The sequence below is a fragment of the Heptranchias perlo genome, unplaced genomic scaffold (assembly GCF_035084215.1).
Source record: "Heptranchias perlo isolate sHepPer1 unplaced genomic scaffold, sHepPer1.hap1 HAP1_SCAFFOLD_1723, whole genome shotgun sequence".
In the NCBI taxonomy this organism is placed as follows: Eukaryota; Metazoa; Chordata; class Chondrichthyes; order Hexanchiformes; family Hexanchidae; genus Heptranchias; species Heptranchias perlo.
In genome coordinates this window covers 3379-21028 of record NW_027138994.1, presented here as the reverse complement: position 1 = coordinate 21028, position 17650 = coordinate 3379, and the positions used below count along the sequence as shown (strand labels likewise).

Here is a 17650-nt window from a genome sequence, read left to right as displayed (position 1 = left end):
GCCATAACTGGAGTATTGTGTCCAATTCTGCGCACTTTAGGATGGATGTGAAGGCCTTAAAGAGGGTGCAGAAAATATTTACTGGAACGATTCCACGGATGAGGGACTTGAGTTACGTGGATAGACTGGAGAAGCTGGGGTTATTCTCTTTAGAGCAGAGAAGGTTAAGAGGAGATTTGATATAAATGTTCAAAATCTTGAAGGGTTTAGATAAAGTAAATAAAGAGAAATTGTTCCCATTGGCAGACGGGTCATGAACCAGAGGACACAGATTTAAGATGATGGCAAAAGAACCAAAGGTTCTTTGACATGAGGTAAAACTTTTTATGCAGCGAGTAGTTATGATCTGGAATATGCTACCTGAAAGGGTGGTGGGAGCAGATTTAATCATGGCTTTCAAAAAGGAACTGGATAAATACTTGAAGGGAAAAAAATTGCAGGGCTACGGGGAAAGAGCGGGGGAATGGGGCCACTGGATTGCTCTTTCAAAGCCGAATGGTCTCCTTCTGTAACCATTCTACGATTCAAAGTGCTTCCTAACTTCTCTTCTGAATGGCCTGGCTCGGATTTTAAGGTTATGTCCCTTTGTTCTAGACTTCCCCCACTAGTGGAAAAAGTTTCTCTCTATCTATCCTATCAATTCCTTTCAAAATGCTAAAAACCTCAATCAAATCACCCCTTAACTTTCTATATTCCAGGGAATACAAGCCTAGTTTATGTAATCTCTCCTCATAATCTAACCCTTGGAACCCTGGTAACATTCTGGTGAATCTGCGCTGCACTCCTTCCAAGGCCAATATATCCTTCCTAAGGTGCGGTGCCAGGAACTGTACACAGTACTCCAGATGTGGTCTAACCAGAGCTTTTATAGCTGTAGCAAAACTTCCTCCCCTTTATATTCTAGCCCTCTAGTTATAAAGACTAACATTCCATTAGCCTTTTTGATTATTTTTTGAACCACCACATTTTAGTGATGTGTACATGGATCCCTAAATCTCTTTTTGGACTTCCACCATTCCTAGCTTTTCACCATTTAAAAAAAAACTCGGATCGATCCTTCTTTGGTCCAAAGTGGATGACCTCACACTTACCTACGTTGAAATCTATCTACCACAGTTTTGCCCACTTAATTTATCAATGTCTCTGTAATTTGATGCTCCCATCTACACTACTTACTATGCGACCAATCTTTGTGTCATCTGCAAACTTGGATGTATGGCTCTCTATTGTGTTATCCAAGTCATTGATAAATATAGTGAACAATTGAGGCCCCAGCACAGATCCTTGTGGGACATCACTAGTCACTTCCTTCCAATTCGAGTACATACCCATTATCCCTACTCTCTGTCTTCTACCGCCTAACCAATCTTCTAACCAGGCCAATAATTTGCCTTCAATTCCATGAGGTTTGATTCTAGCTAATCGTCTCATACATGGAACTTTATCGAATGCCTTCTGGAAATCCATATAAACTACATCCATAGTCATTCCCCTGGCTACTACTTTAGTTATTTCCACAAAAAATTCAATTAGGTTCATTTGACTTGACCAACCCTTTTCAAATGTTGTCTCCATGTTGGCTCTCTCTAATCAGCTCAAATGTCCCTAAGTGCTCAGTCATTCTGTCCTTAATTATAGATTCCAATAACTTCCCCACAACAGATGTTAGACTCACAGGTCTATAATTTCCTGGTTTCTCTCTCCCTCACCTTTCTCCTTCAGCTTTGAATCCCCACACAAACACTCTCCTTTTGCATATGGCCTTCTGTGCAACTCCAAACCCCACCCCAACATGGTGGCAGAGCTGTCAGTCATGTCAGGTCCACTCTCGAACTCCCTCCCTAAACTGTAGAAACTCATTCCCTCAACCTAGCTTTGTCACCCCTCCTCATCCTTCCCTTCCTGGCTCAGCATGTGTTCCCTTTATACTGATCAGTGAGGCACTTTGGGAAGTTTCTTTATATTAAGGGTGTTCTTTCAATGAAAGTTCTTGATCTGGTGGAATGACAATTTCTTATTTAAACTACGAATGAACATTTCACCTATTGATGCCAATACCTTTTTTTAAACCTCCAGGTTACAAGAACTTGCCCTCACAAAACAATACAAATACTTCCCTACATCAATTTAATGAGAGTGAGTCTCACTTTTGTTTACTCAGGCAATTTACTACATCAATTTAGGAGAGATTAAAACAAAGAAAAGTCAACAGCAGAGATAAATGTTCACAACGTATCCTCATTTTAATAAGGCATCAAAATACCAAATACAAATAAATACCTCCTCTTTCTTTTCTTTTTTCTTCTTTCTAGGATGTGCATCTTGATCTTGGGAAGGTGCATTTAGTTCGCTTGAGTACTCTCTTATTAACCCTTCTATTGCTCCCTTCACAATCTGATCTCGTCTCTTGGTTTCCTCATCCACAACATCATCTGATGAATCTTCTGTTTTCGTATCCTTCAAGATGTAACAAGAATCAAAATTGTCACATCCAACATAAAGGGTTGTTCATGAAACAAAAAAAATTGCAGCTGAGTATTTCCCAGCTGAAACAAATTTCACTTCCCCATTTTTCTTCTATACTCAGTCATGCCAACATGCATGACTGTGTTTCAAGAGTCAGGATTTTGTCTTTTTTTTAAAATCAGCCATTTGTGATCATGCAACATAAGCTCAATCACTGGATTTGGAAATTTGTAAGATTTTTGACTTCTGAGCATGGCGCACTTTGCCCTCAAGGTCCATCAATTTCAATGTGAAGCTCATGTGCAATATGTTACAAAGGTCCATTTCTTTAAATATTTTTCTGTTTGACAATTTTCTCCCCAACCATCTTTTTAAAACTGTTGCCTTCTTTCATGGAGTACAGTTCTACAGTCATTGGAGTGAAGTACTCTGGTCTGACACTGTAGCCAAGTGGCCATTAATTAGGTGTCAGCCTTAGGTATGGGAGTTGAAGGCTGTTCAACAGCAAAAAGCATCACAGCACGATCATACCCTCACTTGACATCTACTGATGCAGAATGGTAATTTAATTTTGTTTCTGCTAAGTGCTAGGGTCAGCACTGAGCAGGAACAAAATTATAAATTATAAAGATATATCCTCTCCCTGAAGCCCCACGCCTGTACAGGCCTGACACTCTATTCTTCCTCCCCGCTGAACTAAGGTAAAAATGTTTTAAATTTCTTGAACATAAATAAACTCAATTGCAATTAAGGGATTTGAACTCTGACCCCCAAGACTAGGGATTTCCTCTGAAGGATTTCTTTCATTTCATAAACAATGCTTAATAATTTAATTTTCTTTCATTTTCCAAATTTCTTTGCCCAATAATAGCTGTTACTGGGTAAAAGGTGCCAACTTTTCTAATGGCTATCTAATACCAGCAAGGACACCATAAAAAATACATAATTCCTCAGAAACCAGACTTGTTACACTTCAAATGATTAGTAAACACTAAATGAGAAATGCAAGTCAAGGGTTACATTTTACTTTAAATGTGGATAGGTTTTAGCAGTTCCGAATATAAAATTTCTCTGATGCTTATAGAAATGCAACATACTCCATTGACTCCTTTCTTTTTGGCCTTCCACTCGTCCAGCTGGGCTTTGGTCTTCGCGTCTACTTTTACAAGCAGCTTCTTGTCTCCCACTTGAAGCTCATGCAACAACCTTAATGCACGCAGCGTGGATTCTGGTTCTTTGTACTCACAAAAACCAAATGCTACCAAAAAAAAGACATGTTTACACAAACTACATCTGACAACATTTGGTCTTAATGTTGCTAAAACCAAATTTCAGTGCCCAAGAAGAAAAATAGATTCTGAAACCATGCAGGGATTAAAAAGGTAGACTTTGCATTTTTGCACAATGTATAATTTTGAAGAGAAATCCATCTTTCGCTCTTCTAAAAAATAGTGGAACACCACCCCCCCCCCCCCCCCCCGCAACCCCCAAAAAAGAACAGTTACTGTGGTATGTTATCCTATATGGATGCTGAATAGCTGGGCTTCATCTCTTCTAAAAGAAAGTTTAGGGAATTAAGTCTTAAATGAGTGATTTTAGTTTCTACATTCAGATCATTTTAGGCTCCATTTGCACTTGTAATTAAAAACTTGATAGGCTATGTTTGCCCAAAACTTGACTTGCTTCTTTTCCATTCACTCCTCTAACAATGAACTAATTTTTTTTTAAACCCATTGAACTTTTTTGTTCCTTCTCTTCTAATTACTCCCTGACTTGGAGAAAGGTGGGAACCCTACTCCAAGCCACTTGTCAGTGCCAGTTAAGCTGACCATGAGGAACTTATATTTACATAGCACCTTACTAGGTCCTCAGGATGTTCCAAAGCACTTTACAGCAAATAGATCACTTTTTTGAAGTCTAGTCATTGTTATCTAGTCAAATAGAGCTGACAATTTCCATATAGCAAGGTTCCATGAAAAAGCAAATAAATTACAAGATAACCTGTTTTTAGTGGTATTAGTTGAGGGAGGAGTATTGGTCACCAGGAAATATCCCCTCTCCTTGAATAGCACCAGAGGAATATTTGCATCCACCCGAGCAGACAAGAGGGGTCTGTTAAACATCTCAGCTGAAAGAGCGTGCACCTCCAGCAATGCAGCACTTTGCTGAACTAGTGACCTAGATTGTGCACAGTGAATACTGGGGCCTGAAACTTCTGACTCAAAGTTGAGTGCTACCAAATGAGCCAAGTTAACCCAATAGTTGTAATTAGGAGCAACCACGGCAATCTAAATGATTTTTTCTTTTGGGAAGCACCTGGTGCATGCTCAACAGTTTCCAACACCTTAATATAGAGATAGAAAAACCAATGCTCTGGAAATCGCATCCGGGAAGCACCATGTCCTACCCTCATAACATGGTATTTTGGAACAATCTGTGATTAAACACTTCAACAGACCCAAGTATTGTTTAAAAATTAGAACAGATTCCTGTGGAGAATATATAATGATGTCACTCACATGCAGACTCAAGCAACAGCTCAATTGGTGAAGTCTAGCAAATAACTAATTGTACAACTCAGAATTAGAACGGCCAACAGTACATACCTTGCAACTTTCCTGAAGCTCCTTGGACTCTCTTCCAGCTTAAAACCAAGCCACATTTCTACAAATTGAGAGAATTATTGCAATATCTTTTACAAAATAAATTTCAGCTCATACAGTACTGACTGCAAGACCCATCTTATAATTTGAAAGTTTACTTGCATACATGAAAATCATAGAATTACAGAAATTTATGACACAGGAGACCACTCGGCCCAGTGTGTCTGTGCCAGCTGAAAAAGAGCTATTCAGCCTAATCCCACTTTCCAATACTTGGTCCGTTGCCTTGTAGGTTACAGCACTTCAGGTGCACATCCAAGTACTTTTTAAATACGATGAGGGTTTCTGCCTCAGCCACTCTTTCAGGCAATGAGTTCCAGACCCGCACCACCCACTGGGTGAAAAAAGTTCTCCTCAGCTCCCCTCTAATCCTCCTTGCAATTACTTTAAATCTATACTCCCTGGTTATTGATCCCTTTGCTAAGAAAAATAGGTCCACTCTATCTAGGCCCCTCATAATTTTATGTACCTCAATTAAATCACTTCTCAGCCTCCTCTGTTCCAAAACAAACAACCCCAGCCTATCCAATCTTTCCTCATAGCTAAAATTCTCCAGTCCTGGCAACATCCTCGTAAATCTCCTCTGTACCCTCTATAGTGCAATCACATCTTTCCTGTAATGTGGTGACCAGAACTGTACGCAGTACTCAAGCTGTGACCTAACTAGTGTTTTGTACAGTTCTAGCATAACATCCCTGCTCTTATATTCTATGTCTCGGCTAATAAAGGAAAGTATCCCTTATACCTTTTTAATCACCTTATCTACCTGTCCTGCTACCTTCAGGGATCTGTGGACATGCACTCCAAGGTCCCTCACTTCCTCTACACCTCTCAGTATCCTCCCATTTATTGTGTACTCTCTTGCCTTGTTTGCCCTCCCCAAATGCATTACCTCACACTTCTCTAGATTAATTCCATTTGCCACTTTTCTGCCCACCTGACCAGTCCATTGATATCTTCCTGCAGTCTACAGCTTTCCTCCTCACTATCAACCTCATGGCCAAATTTTGTATCATCTGCAAACTTCTTAATCATGCCCTCTACGTTTAAGTCTAAATCATTGATATATACCACTGTTTCTAGTGCAGAACCGCACTAGAAACAGCCTTCCAGGCACAAAAACACCTGTCGACTATTACCCCTCGCATCCTGCCACTGAGCCCATTTTGGATTGGAACATGCCACTTTCCCTTGGATCCCATGGGCTTTTACTTTCCAATCTGCCATGCGGGACCTTATCAAAAGCCTTGCTAAAATCCATGTACACTACATCAGACGGGTTACCCTCATCGACCCTCCTAGTTACCTCTTCAAAAAATTCAATCAAGTTAGTCAGACACGACCTTCCCTTAACAAATCCATGCTGGCGGTCCTTGATTAATCCGTGCCTTTCTAAGTGACTATTGCAACGGTCTAAAATAAATATTACAACCAATGTAATTAAAAGATAAATGCCGATCTGATTTAAATTCATTTATACTCATTTTGGTAAATGCAAACATTAGCCGTTACCCGCCAGTAATCAAACACTTGTGTAGTTCATATTAGGTTTAGAGATTTTTTTTTCTAATCCACACAGTGCGAAACAGGCATTACAATTATAGGAATCTTGGGTTGGGAGGCACATAGATCAGTTGGTCTCCCCCTGCTATTGCGTGACCCCTACTTGAAAGTGAGTATTTACACACATCGGGATCCCGGGGAAGGGGGAAAGGAGGACAGGATTAGACTCCACTGTCTCACGTCCCTATGGTTAAATAGCCCACCGATAGTAACCGTCTAGGCTCACGTGGCAAATGGCCACTTGGACAAAGGACCAGGTGGCTACCAGCACCCACTGCATCATACCCCAGCATAGAATCAAAGAATGGATACAGCACGGAAAGAGGCCGTTTGCCCTGTCGAGTCCCTGCCGGCTCTCTGCAAGAGAAATCCAGCTGGTCCCACTCCACTGCCCTATCCCCGTAGCCCTGCAAATTTTTTCCTTTCAAGTATCTGTCCAATTCCCTTTTGAAAGCCACAATTGAATCTGCCTCCACCACCCCCTCAGGCATTGCATTCCAGATCTTAACCACTCACTGTGTAAAAAAGTTTTTCCTGATGTCACCTTTGGTTCTTTTGCCAATCACCTTAAATCTACGTCCTCTGGTTCCTGACCGTTCTGCCAATGGGAACAGTTTCTCTATCTACTCTGTCTAGACCCTTCATGATTTTGAATAACCATCAAATCTCCTCTCAACCTTCTCTGCTCTAAGGAGAACAACCCCAGCTTCTCCAGTCTATCCACGTAACTGAAGCCCTTCATCCCTGGAACCATTCTAGAAAATCTCTTCTGCACCCTCTCAAGGCCTTCACACGCTTCCGAAAGTGCAGTGCCCAGAACCGGACACAATACTCCAGTTGTGGCCAAACCAGTGTTTTACAAAGATTCGTCATAACTTCCTTGCTTTTGTACTCTATGCCTCCATTTATAAAGCCCAGGATCCTGCATGCTTTTTTTAAACCGCTTTATCAACCTGCTCTGCCACCTTCAGTGATTTGTACACGTACACCCCCAGGTGTCTCGGTTAGAATTATACCATTTAGTTTACATTGCCTCTCCTCATTCTTTCTACCAAAATGTATCACTTTGCAGTCTTCTGTGTTAAATTTCATGTGCCACGTGTTTGCCCATTCCACCAGCCTGTCTTTGTCCTCTTGAAGTCTATCACTATCTTCCTCACTGTTTACTACACTTCCAAGTTTTGTGTCATCTGCAAATTTTGAAATTGTGCCATGTACACCCAAGTCCAAGTCATTAATATAAATCAAGAAAAGCAGTGGTCCCAGTAGCGGCCCCCGGGGATCACCACTGAGGCATAAGCCACCAACTTCAGGAGGGAAGAAAATTGCAAAAAAAAAAAATCTTGTGTGAACAACTGCTCTATAAATTACAGAAGTACAAAATACAAACTTACCGCAAGTAACTGCCTGATTAACATATCAGAAGCTTTCTCGGATATGTTGCCTACAAAAACGGTTGTAGTGGGGCCACTGTTTTCATCATTATCACGGTTCCTCTGACCAGAATGGTCCTTTCTTGGTCCAATATGCTTTCCAACCATAGGCACAGAGGTTGGTACCAATACCTGTGTGAAACACTGTCATGTTGTAATCCATTATTCAAGAAAAAAAATTAAAGATGATCCCATCTTATCCTTTGTACAGAGATAATATTGGTTCGAGAGCAGATCATAAAGGATAAAAGATGCCAGTTGTATGAACTTATTGATATAACAAAGTCCAAGTGAGACTATATTCCTGTTCAAATTTCAATTTGTTATTTAAAAATAATCAATTTGTTCAGTTTTAAACTTAGACCATTCTAAACCATGCAAAATACTGCAAATAGGGAAGAATACAAAATGGATCAAATTGTTTTACAGCAGAATGTCAATTTGACAGCCGAATGTGATTAAGCTTTCGTCATAAGAATCACAAATTCTATGAATCTAATGTTTTTAATTTAAAAATGTCATGGAATACAGCAGTGAAGTAGTTACTCTTGATTGGCTGGCATCTGTCAATCACACCAAGCTCCTCCCATGGAGGACGAGACCCAACACTGCTGTCTCTCCCTGCCTGACTGCCCTGATGCTGCGGTTTCTCCTCACCTATCCATGGCAGCAAAGAGAAACATGCAAATGAGGGAAGAGAAGGGGAAGAAAGGAACAAAGCAAATTGCTAAGTGAAAAATAGTGAGAGAAGAATGATGCACAGAAGCAGAGACGGAATGTCAAAGGGAAAAAGGGAAGGGAGAGAAAGACATGAGTGGAAGAGAAGCAGTCGAGTTATGGAGAGAGCAACAGGTAAAGGAGGAAGGAGAAGTGAATGAAGAGGAAGAAGCAAAAGTGAAAGCACGAAATAACTGAGCGGGAGAGCGATACAGGGGCACTGAGCGGGAGAGCGATACAGGGGCACTGAGCGGGAGAGCGATACAGGGGCACTGAGCGGGAGAGCGATACAGGGGCACTGAGCGGGAGAGCGATACAGGGGCACTGAGCGGGAGAGCGATACAGGGGCACTGAGCGGGAGAGCGATACAGGGGCACTGAGCGGGAGAGCGATACAGGGGCACAGAGCGGGAGAGCGATACAGGGGCACAGAGCGGGAGAGCGATACAGGGGCACAGAGCGGGAGAGCGATACAGGGGCACAGAGCGGGAGAGCGATACAGGGGCACAGAGCGGGAGAGCGATACAGGGGCACAGAGCGGGAGAGCGATACAGGGGCACAGAGCGGGAGAGCGATACAGGGGCACAGAGCGGGAGAGCGATACAGGGGCACAGAGCGGGAGAGCGATACAGGGGCACAGAGCGGGAGAGCGATACAGGGGCACAGAGCGGGAGAGCGATACAGGGGCACAGAGCGGGAGAGCGATACAGGGGCACAGAGCGGGAGAGCGATACAGGGGCACAGAGCGGGAGAGCGATACAGGGGCACAGAGCGGGAGAGCGATACAGGGGCACAGAGCGGGAGAGCGATACAGGGGCACAGAGCGGGAGAGCGATACAGGGGCACAGAGCGGGAGAGCGATACAGGGGCACAGAGCGGGAGAGAGATACAGGGGCACAGAGCGGGAGAGAGATACAGGGGCACAGAGCGGGAGAGAGATACAGGGGCACAGAGCGGGAGAGAGATACAGGGGCACAGAGCGGGAGAGAGATACAGGGGCACAGAGCGGGAGAGAGATACAGGGGCACAGAGCGGGAGAGAGATACAGGGGCACAGAGCGGGAGAGAGATACAGGGGAACAGAGCGGGAGAGAGATACAGGGGCACAGAGCGGGAGAGAGATACAGGGGCACAGAGCGGGAGAGAGATACAGGGGCACAGAGCGGGAGAGAGATACAGGGGCACAGAGCGGGAGAGAGATACAGGGGCACAGAGCGGGAGAGAGATACAGGGGCACAGAGCGGGAGAGAGATACAGGGGCACAGAGCGGGAGAGAGATACAGGGGCACAGAGCGGGAGAGAGATACAGGGGCACAGAGCGGGAGAGCGATACAGGGGCACAGAGCGGGAGAGCGATACAGGGGCACAGGGCGGGAGAGCGATGCAGGGGCACAGGGCGGGAGAGAGATGCAGGGGCACAGAGCGGGAGAGAGATGCAGGGGCACAGAGCGGGAGAGAGATGCAGGGGCACAGAGCGGGAGAGAGATGCAGGGGCACAGAGCGGGAGAGAGATGCAGGGGCACAGAGCGGGAGAGAGATGCAGGGGCACAGAGCGGGAGAGAGATGCAGGGGCACAGAGCGGGAGAGAGATGCAGGGGCACAGAGCGGGAGTGAGATGCAGGGGCACAGAGCGGGAGAGAGATGCAGGGGCACAGAGCGGGAGAGAGATGCAGGGGCACAGAGCGGGAGAGAGATACAGGGGCACAGAGCGGGAGAGAGATACAGGGGCACAGAGCGGGAGAGAGATACAGGGGCACAGAGCGGGAGAGAGATACAGGGGCACTGAGCGGGAGAGAGATACAGGGGCACTGAGCGGGAGAGCGATACAGGGGCACAGAGCGGGAGAGCGATACAGGGGCACAGAGCGGGAGAGCGATACAGGGGCACAGAGCGGGAGAGCGATACAGGGGCACTGAGCGGGAGAGCGATACAGGGGCACAGAGCGGGAGAGCGATACAGGGGCACAGAGCGGGAGAGCGATACAGGGGCACAGAGCGGGAGAGCGATACAGGGGCACAGAGCGGGAGAGCGATACAGGGGCACAGAGCGGGAGAGCGATACAGGGGCACAGAGCGGGAGAGCGATACAGGGGCACAGAGCGGGAGAGCGATACAGGGGCACAGAGCGGGAGAGCGATACAGGGGCACAGAGCGGGAGAGCGATACAGGGGCACAGAGCGGGAGAGCGATACAGGGGCACAGAGCGGGAGAGCGATACAGGGGCACAGAGCGGGAGAGCGATACAGGGGCACAGAGCGGGAGAGCGATACAGGGGCACAGAGCGGGAGAGCGATACAGGGGCACAGAGCGGGAGAGCGATACAGGGGCACAGAGCGGGAGAGCGATACAGGGGCACAGAGCGGGAGAGCGATACAGGGGCACAGAGCGGGAGAGCGATACAGGGGCACAGAGCGGGAGAGCGATACAGGGGCACAGAGCGGGAGAGCGATACAGGGGCACAGAGCGGGAGAGCGATACAGGGGCACAGAGCGGGAGAGCGATACAGGGGCACAGAGCGGGAGAGCGATACAGGGGCACAGAGCGGGAGAGCGATACAGGGGCACAGAGCGGGAGAGCGATACAGGGGCACAGAGCGGGAGAGCGATACAGGGGCACAGAGCGGGAGAGCGATACAGGGGCACAGAGCGGGAGAGCGATACAGGGGCACAGAGCGGGAGAGCGATACAGGGGCACAGAGCGGGAGAGCGATACAGGGGCACAGAGCGGGAGAGCGATACAGGGGCACAGAGCGGGAGAGCGATACAGGGGCACAGAGCGGGAGAGCGATACAGGGGCACAGAGCGGGAGAGCGATACAGGGGCACAGAGCGGGAGAGCGATACAGGGGCACAGAGCGGGAGAGCGATACAGGGGCACAGAGCGGGAGAGCGATACAGGGGCACAGAGCGGGAGAGCGATACAGGGGCACAGAGCGGGAGAGCGATACAGGGGCACAGAGCGGGAGAGCGATACAGGGGCACAGAGCGGGAGAGATACACAGGGGCACAGAGCGGGAGAGATACACAGGGGCACAGAGCGGGAGAGCGATACAGGGGCACAGAGCGGGAGAGCGATACAGGGGCACAGAGCGGGAGAGCGATACAGGGGCACAGAGCGGGAGAGCGATACAGGGGCACAGAGCGGGAGAGCGATACAGGGGCACAGAGCGGGAGAGCGATACAGGGGCACAGAGCGGGAGAGCGATACAGGGGCACAGAGCGGGAGAGCGATACAGGGGCACAGAGCGGGAGAGCGATACAGGGGCACAGAGCGGGAGAGCGATACAGGGGCACAGAGCGGGAGAGCGATACAGGGGCACAGAGCGGGAGAGCGATACAGGGGCACAGAGCGGGAGAGCGATACAGGGGCACAGAGCGGGAGAGCGATACAGGGGCACTGAGCGGGAGAGAGATACAGGGGCACTGAGCGGGAGAGAGATACAGGGGCACTGAGCGGGAGAGAGATACAGGGGCACAGAGCGGGAGAGAGATACAGGGGCACAGAGCGGGAGAGAGATACAGGGGCACAGAGCGGGAGAGAGATACAGGGGCACAGAGCGGGAGAGAGATACAGGGGCACAGAGCGGGAGAGAGATACAGGGGCACAGAGCGGGAGAGAGATACAGGGGCACAGAGCGGGAGAGAGATACAGGGGCACAGAGCGGGAGAGAGATACAGGGGCACAGAGCGGGAGAGAGATACAGGGGCACAGAGCGGGAGAGAGATACAGGGGCACAGAGCGGGAGAGAGATACAGGGGCACAGAGCGGGAGAGAGATACAGGGGCACAGAGCGGGAGAGAGATACAGGGGCACAGAGCGGGAGAGAGATACAGGGGCACAGAGCGGGAGAGAGATACAGGGGCACAGAGCGGGAGAGAGATACAGGGGCACAGAGCGGGAGAGAGATACAGGGGCACAGAGCGGGAGAGAGATACAGGGGCACAGAGCGGGAGAGAGATACAGGGGCACTGAGCGGGAGAGAGATACAGGGGCACTGAGCGGGAGAGCGATACAGGGGCACTGAGCGGGAGAGCGATACAGGGGCACTGAGCGGGAGAGAGATACAGGGGCACTGAGCGGGAGAGCGATACGGGGGCACAGAGCGGGAGAGCGATACAGGGGCACAGAGCGGGAGAGAGATACAGGGGCACAGAGCGGGAGAGAGATACAGGGGCACTGAGCGGGAGAGAGATACAGGGGCACAGAGCGGGAGAGAGATACAGGGGCACAGAGCGGGAGAGAGATACAGGGGCACAGAGCGGGAGAGAGATACAGGGGCACAGAGCGGGAGAGAGATACAGGGGCACAGAGCGGGAGAGAGATACAGGGGCACAGAGCGGGAGAGAGATACAGGGGCACAGAGCGGGAGAGAGATACAGGGGCACAGAGCGGGAGAGAGATACAGGGGCACAGAGCGGGAGAGAGATACAGGGGCACAGAGCGGGAGAGAGATACAGGGGCACAGAGCGGGAGAGAGATACAGGGGCACAGAGCGGGAGAGAGATACAGGGGCACAGAGCAGGAGAGCGCGGCACTGAGCGGGAGAGTGATACAGAGGCACAGAGCAGGAGAGCGTGGCACTGAGCGGGAGAGAGAGATAGGGGCACAGAGCAGGAGAGCGCAGCACTGAGCGGGAGAGAGAGATAGAGGCACAGAGCAGGAGAGCGCAGCACTGAGCGGGAGAGAGAGATAGAGGCACAGAGCAGGAGAGCGCAGCACTGAGCGGGAGAGTGATACAGAGGCACAGAGCAGGAGAGCGCAGCACTGAGCGGGAGAGAGAGATAGGGGCACAGAGCAGGAGAGCGCAGCACTGAGCGGGAGAGTGATACAGAGGCACAGAGCAGGAGAGCGCGGCACTGAGCGGGAGAGAGATACAGAGGCACAGAGCAGGAGAGCGCGGCACTGAGCGGGAGAGAGAGATAGGGGCACAGAGCAGGAGAGCGCGGCACAGAGGGGGAAGAGAGATACAGAGGCACAGAGCAGGAGAGCGCGGCACTGAGCGGGAGAGAGAGCTGGAGGCACAGAGCAGGAGAGCGCGGCACAAAGGGGGAAGAGAGATACAGAGGCATAGAGGGGGAAGAGAGAGAAACACAGAGGGGAACAAAAATAGATGGAGGAAGGAGAGGAAGAAACAGTGATGAGGAGTTAGAAAAGAAGAAACAGGCAAAGGAGAGAGGAGGAACAAGTGGGCAGCACAAAAGAGAAAGTGACGGTGACAAACTGAAGGTGAAGTTCAGCCCCTGGATGTTAGAGGACACTACAGATGAAAGAGACTGCGGAATGCAATTTTGCTTATTTGGGCTTTCAGAAGGCTTCTGCTTCAAATATTACTAATTAAGCTGAAAACTGAAGAAGTTCAGGGTGGAGTATAGTGGTGGATACTAAGTTAAAAGATGGGAAGTACCAATGATAGGTATCAAAAAAAGATAGAACAGAGTACTTTCTCAATGGTATAAAGTTAAAAACAGTGGATGTCCAAAGGGACCTGTCATGAACAGGTGCAGAAAATAATCAAGAAGGCTAATGGAATGCTGGCCTTTATATCTAGAGGACTGGAGTACAAGGGGGCAGAAGTTATGCTGCAGCTATACAAAACCCTGGTTAGACCGCACCTGGAGTACTGTGAGCAGTTCTGGGCACCGCACCTTCGGAAGGACATATTGGCTTTGGAGGGAGTGCAGCGTAGGTTTACTGGAATGATACCCGGACTCCAAGGGTTAAGTTACGAGGAGAGATTACACAAATTGGGGTTGTATTCTCTGGAGTTTCGAAGGTTATGGGGTGATCTGATCAAAGTTTATAAGATATTAAGGGGAACAGATAGGGTGGATAGAGAGAAACTATTTCCGCTGGTTGGGGATTCTAGGAGTAGGGGGCACAGTCTAAAAATTAGAGCCAGACCTTTCAGGAGGGAGATCAGAAAACATTTCTACACACAAAGGGTGGTAGAAGTTTGGAACTCTCTTCCGCAAACAGCAATTGATACCAGCTCAATTGCTAAATTTAAATCTGAGATAGATAGCTTTTTGGCAATCAAAGGTATTAAGGGATATGGGCCAAAGGCGGGTATATGGAGTTAGATCACAGATCAGCCATGATGTTATCAAATGGCGGAGCAGGCACGAGGGGCTGAATGGCCTACTCCTGTTCCTATGTTCCTATCTGTCAGATTAGTGGAAAATGTTTAACAGAATAAAATTAGCATGGAGTCTCAAAACAGGAGATGGGACTAAGTGGATTCCATCGCTGTCAACGTTGTAACAATGTGATGAGGCTTTTAAACAAGCCTACAAAATGCTGGAAGATATAAACTTAACAGTTAAACACAATTCTACTGAGGTTATGCCAAGACTGTATAATGCACCAGCTAGATCACATGGAGTACTTTGTACAGTTCTGGTCATCATTCTAAAAAAAGGCAGTTGCAAACATTGTAGGAGCTGCAAAGATGAGAAACAAGGTAATTCAAGTGAAATAGGCATGAACTATGAGCAAAAATTGAAAAAGCTTCATCTCTACAACCTCATTAAAACAAAATATTAAATGCCTTGGATAAGGTAAATCCTGAATACTACAAAGGCAGATAATAGCAGGACTAGCGCTCAAAAGTATGTAGTGGTGAAAAGTAAATGCAGATGAGATTTCAGAAGGGACCTCACGCATAGGATGATGAATGTCTGGAATAATCTGCCAAGTATTTTAAAGATATATTTAGATGGCAAAGTGTCCTTAGATGCTAAAGTGGGACAGTTCAATTATTAGTGAGCTTCGGTGAATGAATGACCTTTTCTTGTCTTGAACTTTTCATTAGGTTCTGATATAGGAGTAAAGGAGGAGATAGAGCAGATTCAGTGACAGAAATATAAAAATAAAGACAGTTTGGTTACCACAGAACATGTCCGTGATTTCCATGATTTTTGACATTTTCAGCATGTCTAATCTATTTTTATCTCCAAAATTCACCAGGATAAAATGAAAGCCCAAATCAAACCTCACTCGTTTCTGTCATTAGAGAACATAGGAATATTTAAGAGTGCACCATTCATTCTTCAACAGAAACTGGAACAACTTGCAAAAGAATTCAAGTACTTTGTAATGTTAAGGACATTCGCTCCCAATTGCCACTGAGCAACTGATACAATTACCCTTGATTAACCACTAACAAATACCATTGCCTGTAAATGCAAGTAGATTTAAAATGCGCAGTTTCAGTTTTAATGCAACTTCCAAACATCAAATTCTAACTTTTTGAAAATATAAATCCACGATAGTGCCAACATTTAGATTTTCTTGCTAAAATGGCTCAGCAGTAAATACACATTGCAGTGTGGTATTGATCACAATGAACAGGCAAATGTCAGGTGGTGCTCTCCTGATTGTTCAGCTGGGAGACAGCAAGGGTGTTACAATTGGCTTCAGTACCCTTGGATACAGAGTGGAAAAATCATCCTGGATTCCCACTCCTGATCGCTGGAAGTGCACATTTGGATGTCTGGTGAGAACACAATCAAACTCAGCTTTGATACCCCCTGACAATCAAACAGCCTGCAGACTCAAATGAATAGTCAATTGGGCAAGGTACGAGAAGGCACCCAGTGCCTGTAAAACTATGCCCCAAAAGAACCCAATGCCTTCAGAAGAGAAGGGGGGGGGAGGCAACTTGGACAGGAAGTTGGTGAGGTTAGCATAAACTCTTGGCAATCAGCTAATCTTTGCTAAAGCAGATGTTCAGGCTGCTACAATTGGTCTCAATGCTCCCAGGCAATGGAGGAGGGGAGAAAAAACAACTAAGGTTTCCACTCCTGACTTGCACCAATGATCCCTGGTGGAAAGTACACTTCAGCATGTGTCAGGTGGGAACAGGATTGGATTTAATTGTGATGCTCTCCATGATGGAATAGGCTACCAATACAGACTGTCCAAGCTCTCACATTAAGAATGGTCTCTTGGGCCACAAGCAACTGTGCAATATAACTCAACACCACTGTTAGAAAATTCCTAAAGCACAACAACTTTAAATCAAATGTCTTTTTAATTAATTTAATTTTTAACACAGAATTATATAAAAATTAGAACACAAAAACGAGCCGTTTGATCCAACCATTCCGTGTTGGTGTTTATCCTCCTGCCCTGTTGCCGTATCTGTTAATTCCCCTTTCCTTCAACCACCTATCTAACCCATTCTTATACGTTGACGTGGTCTCTGCTTCACTCACACAAACTCCAGTAGTGCATTCCAAGCAATCGTACACACATTCCAAGCAATCGTACACACATACACCTGGGGAGTTCATCTGATTTTGCTGTTTAAGTGTGTGCTTGGTGGGATGTGACTCAGTGGCCATAATTCACCATGTAGACTCTCTCCAAGTTCAGTGAGGCTGTCTGGGGATTGCGCTGAAGAAAAAAAAAGTGGTTCTTGGGGAACGGGAGGGGGAGAAAGGGTGAAGGAGCTGCTTTCATACAATTGTTAATGCTCAGTTATAGACTGCCACTGGCAGTGGCTCCAGGTTACCTGTTTGCCCTCTGTTGGGCAACGGTTCATGGTGTACAGCATGGAGACCTGAAAAGGGGGAGGGAGACAACAGTAGTAAATATAACAACACGTCTTAAAGAAACATGGGATTAAGTTCTTGTCACACATGGAAGACAGTTTTTTAAACTATACTTTTATTCTAGATTTATCCCAGTCTGTCATAATTCTGGTTTTGCTGCACTTATAAATTAAGGAACATATCAAGCAATACTCCCAGATAACTCCCTTTGAATTTGGAACCATTTTATGATGGTTATGATTGGGAAAACAGAGCTT

At 47.1% G+C, this 17650-nt stretch overlaps 1 protein-coding gene across 2 annotated transcripts; it reads right to left on the bottom strand.

Moving 5' to 3' along the window:
* Window positions 1-2238: 2238 nt before the first annotated feature.
* Window positions 2239-17419, bottom strand: LOC137309624 (RNA-binding protein 25-like). Of its 2 annotated transcripts, none has more exons than XM_067977724.1 (5): window positions 17354-17419; window positions 8087-8257; window positions 5073-5130; window positions 3564-3724; window positions 2239-2457 (listed from the first exon to the last, which is right to left on the bottom strand). In XM_067977724.1, the coding sequence occupies exons 1-5, from the start codon at window positions 17393-17395 to the stop codon at window positions 2239-2241; spliced, it is 651 nt and encodes a 216-aa protein (XP_067833825.1). In that variant the 5' UTR covers window positions 17396-17419. The 2 variants fall into 2 exon arrangements, with proteins under 2 accessions (XP_067833825.1, XP_067833824.1); XM_067977723.1 differs by having other exon boundaries at window positions 8087-8269; window positions 17354-17402.
* Window positions 17420-17650: the final 231 nt, after the last annotated feature.

Bases quoted from the DNA above. Each gene is read 5' to 3' on its own strand.
- LOC137309624 (XM_067977723.1), bottom strand. From the start codon at position 17,395: ATGCTGTACACCATGAACCGTTGCCCAACAGAGGGCAAACAG. The intron at 5,131-8,086 runs GTAAGTTTGTAT...CTCAATTTGTAG, and splicing joins TAATCAGGCAGTTACTTGCG to AAATGTGGCTTGGTTTTAAG. The intron at 3,725-5,072 runs GTATGTACTGTT...TTTTTTTGGTAG, and splicing joins AGCTTCAGGAAAGTTGCAAG to CATTTGGTTTTTGTGAGTAC.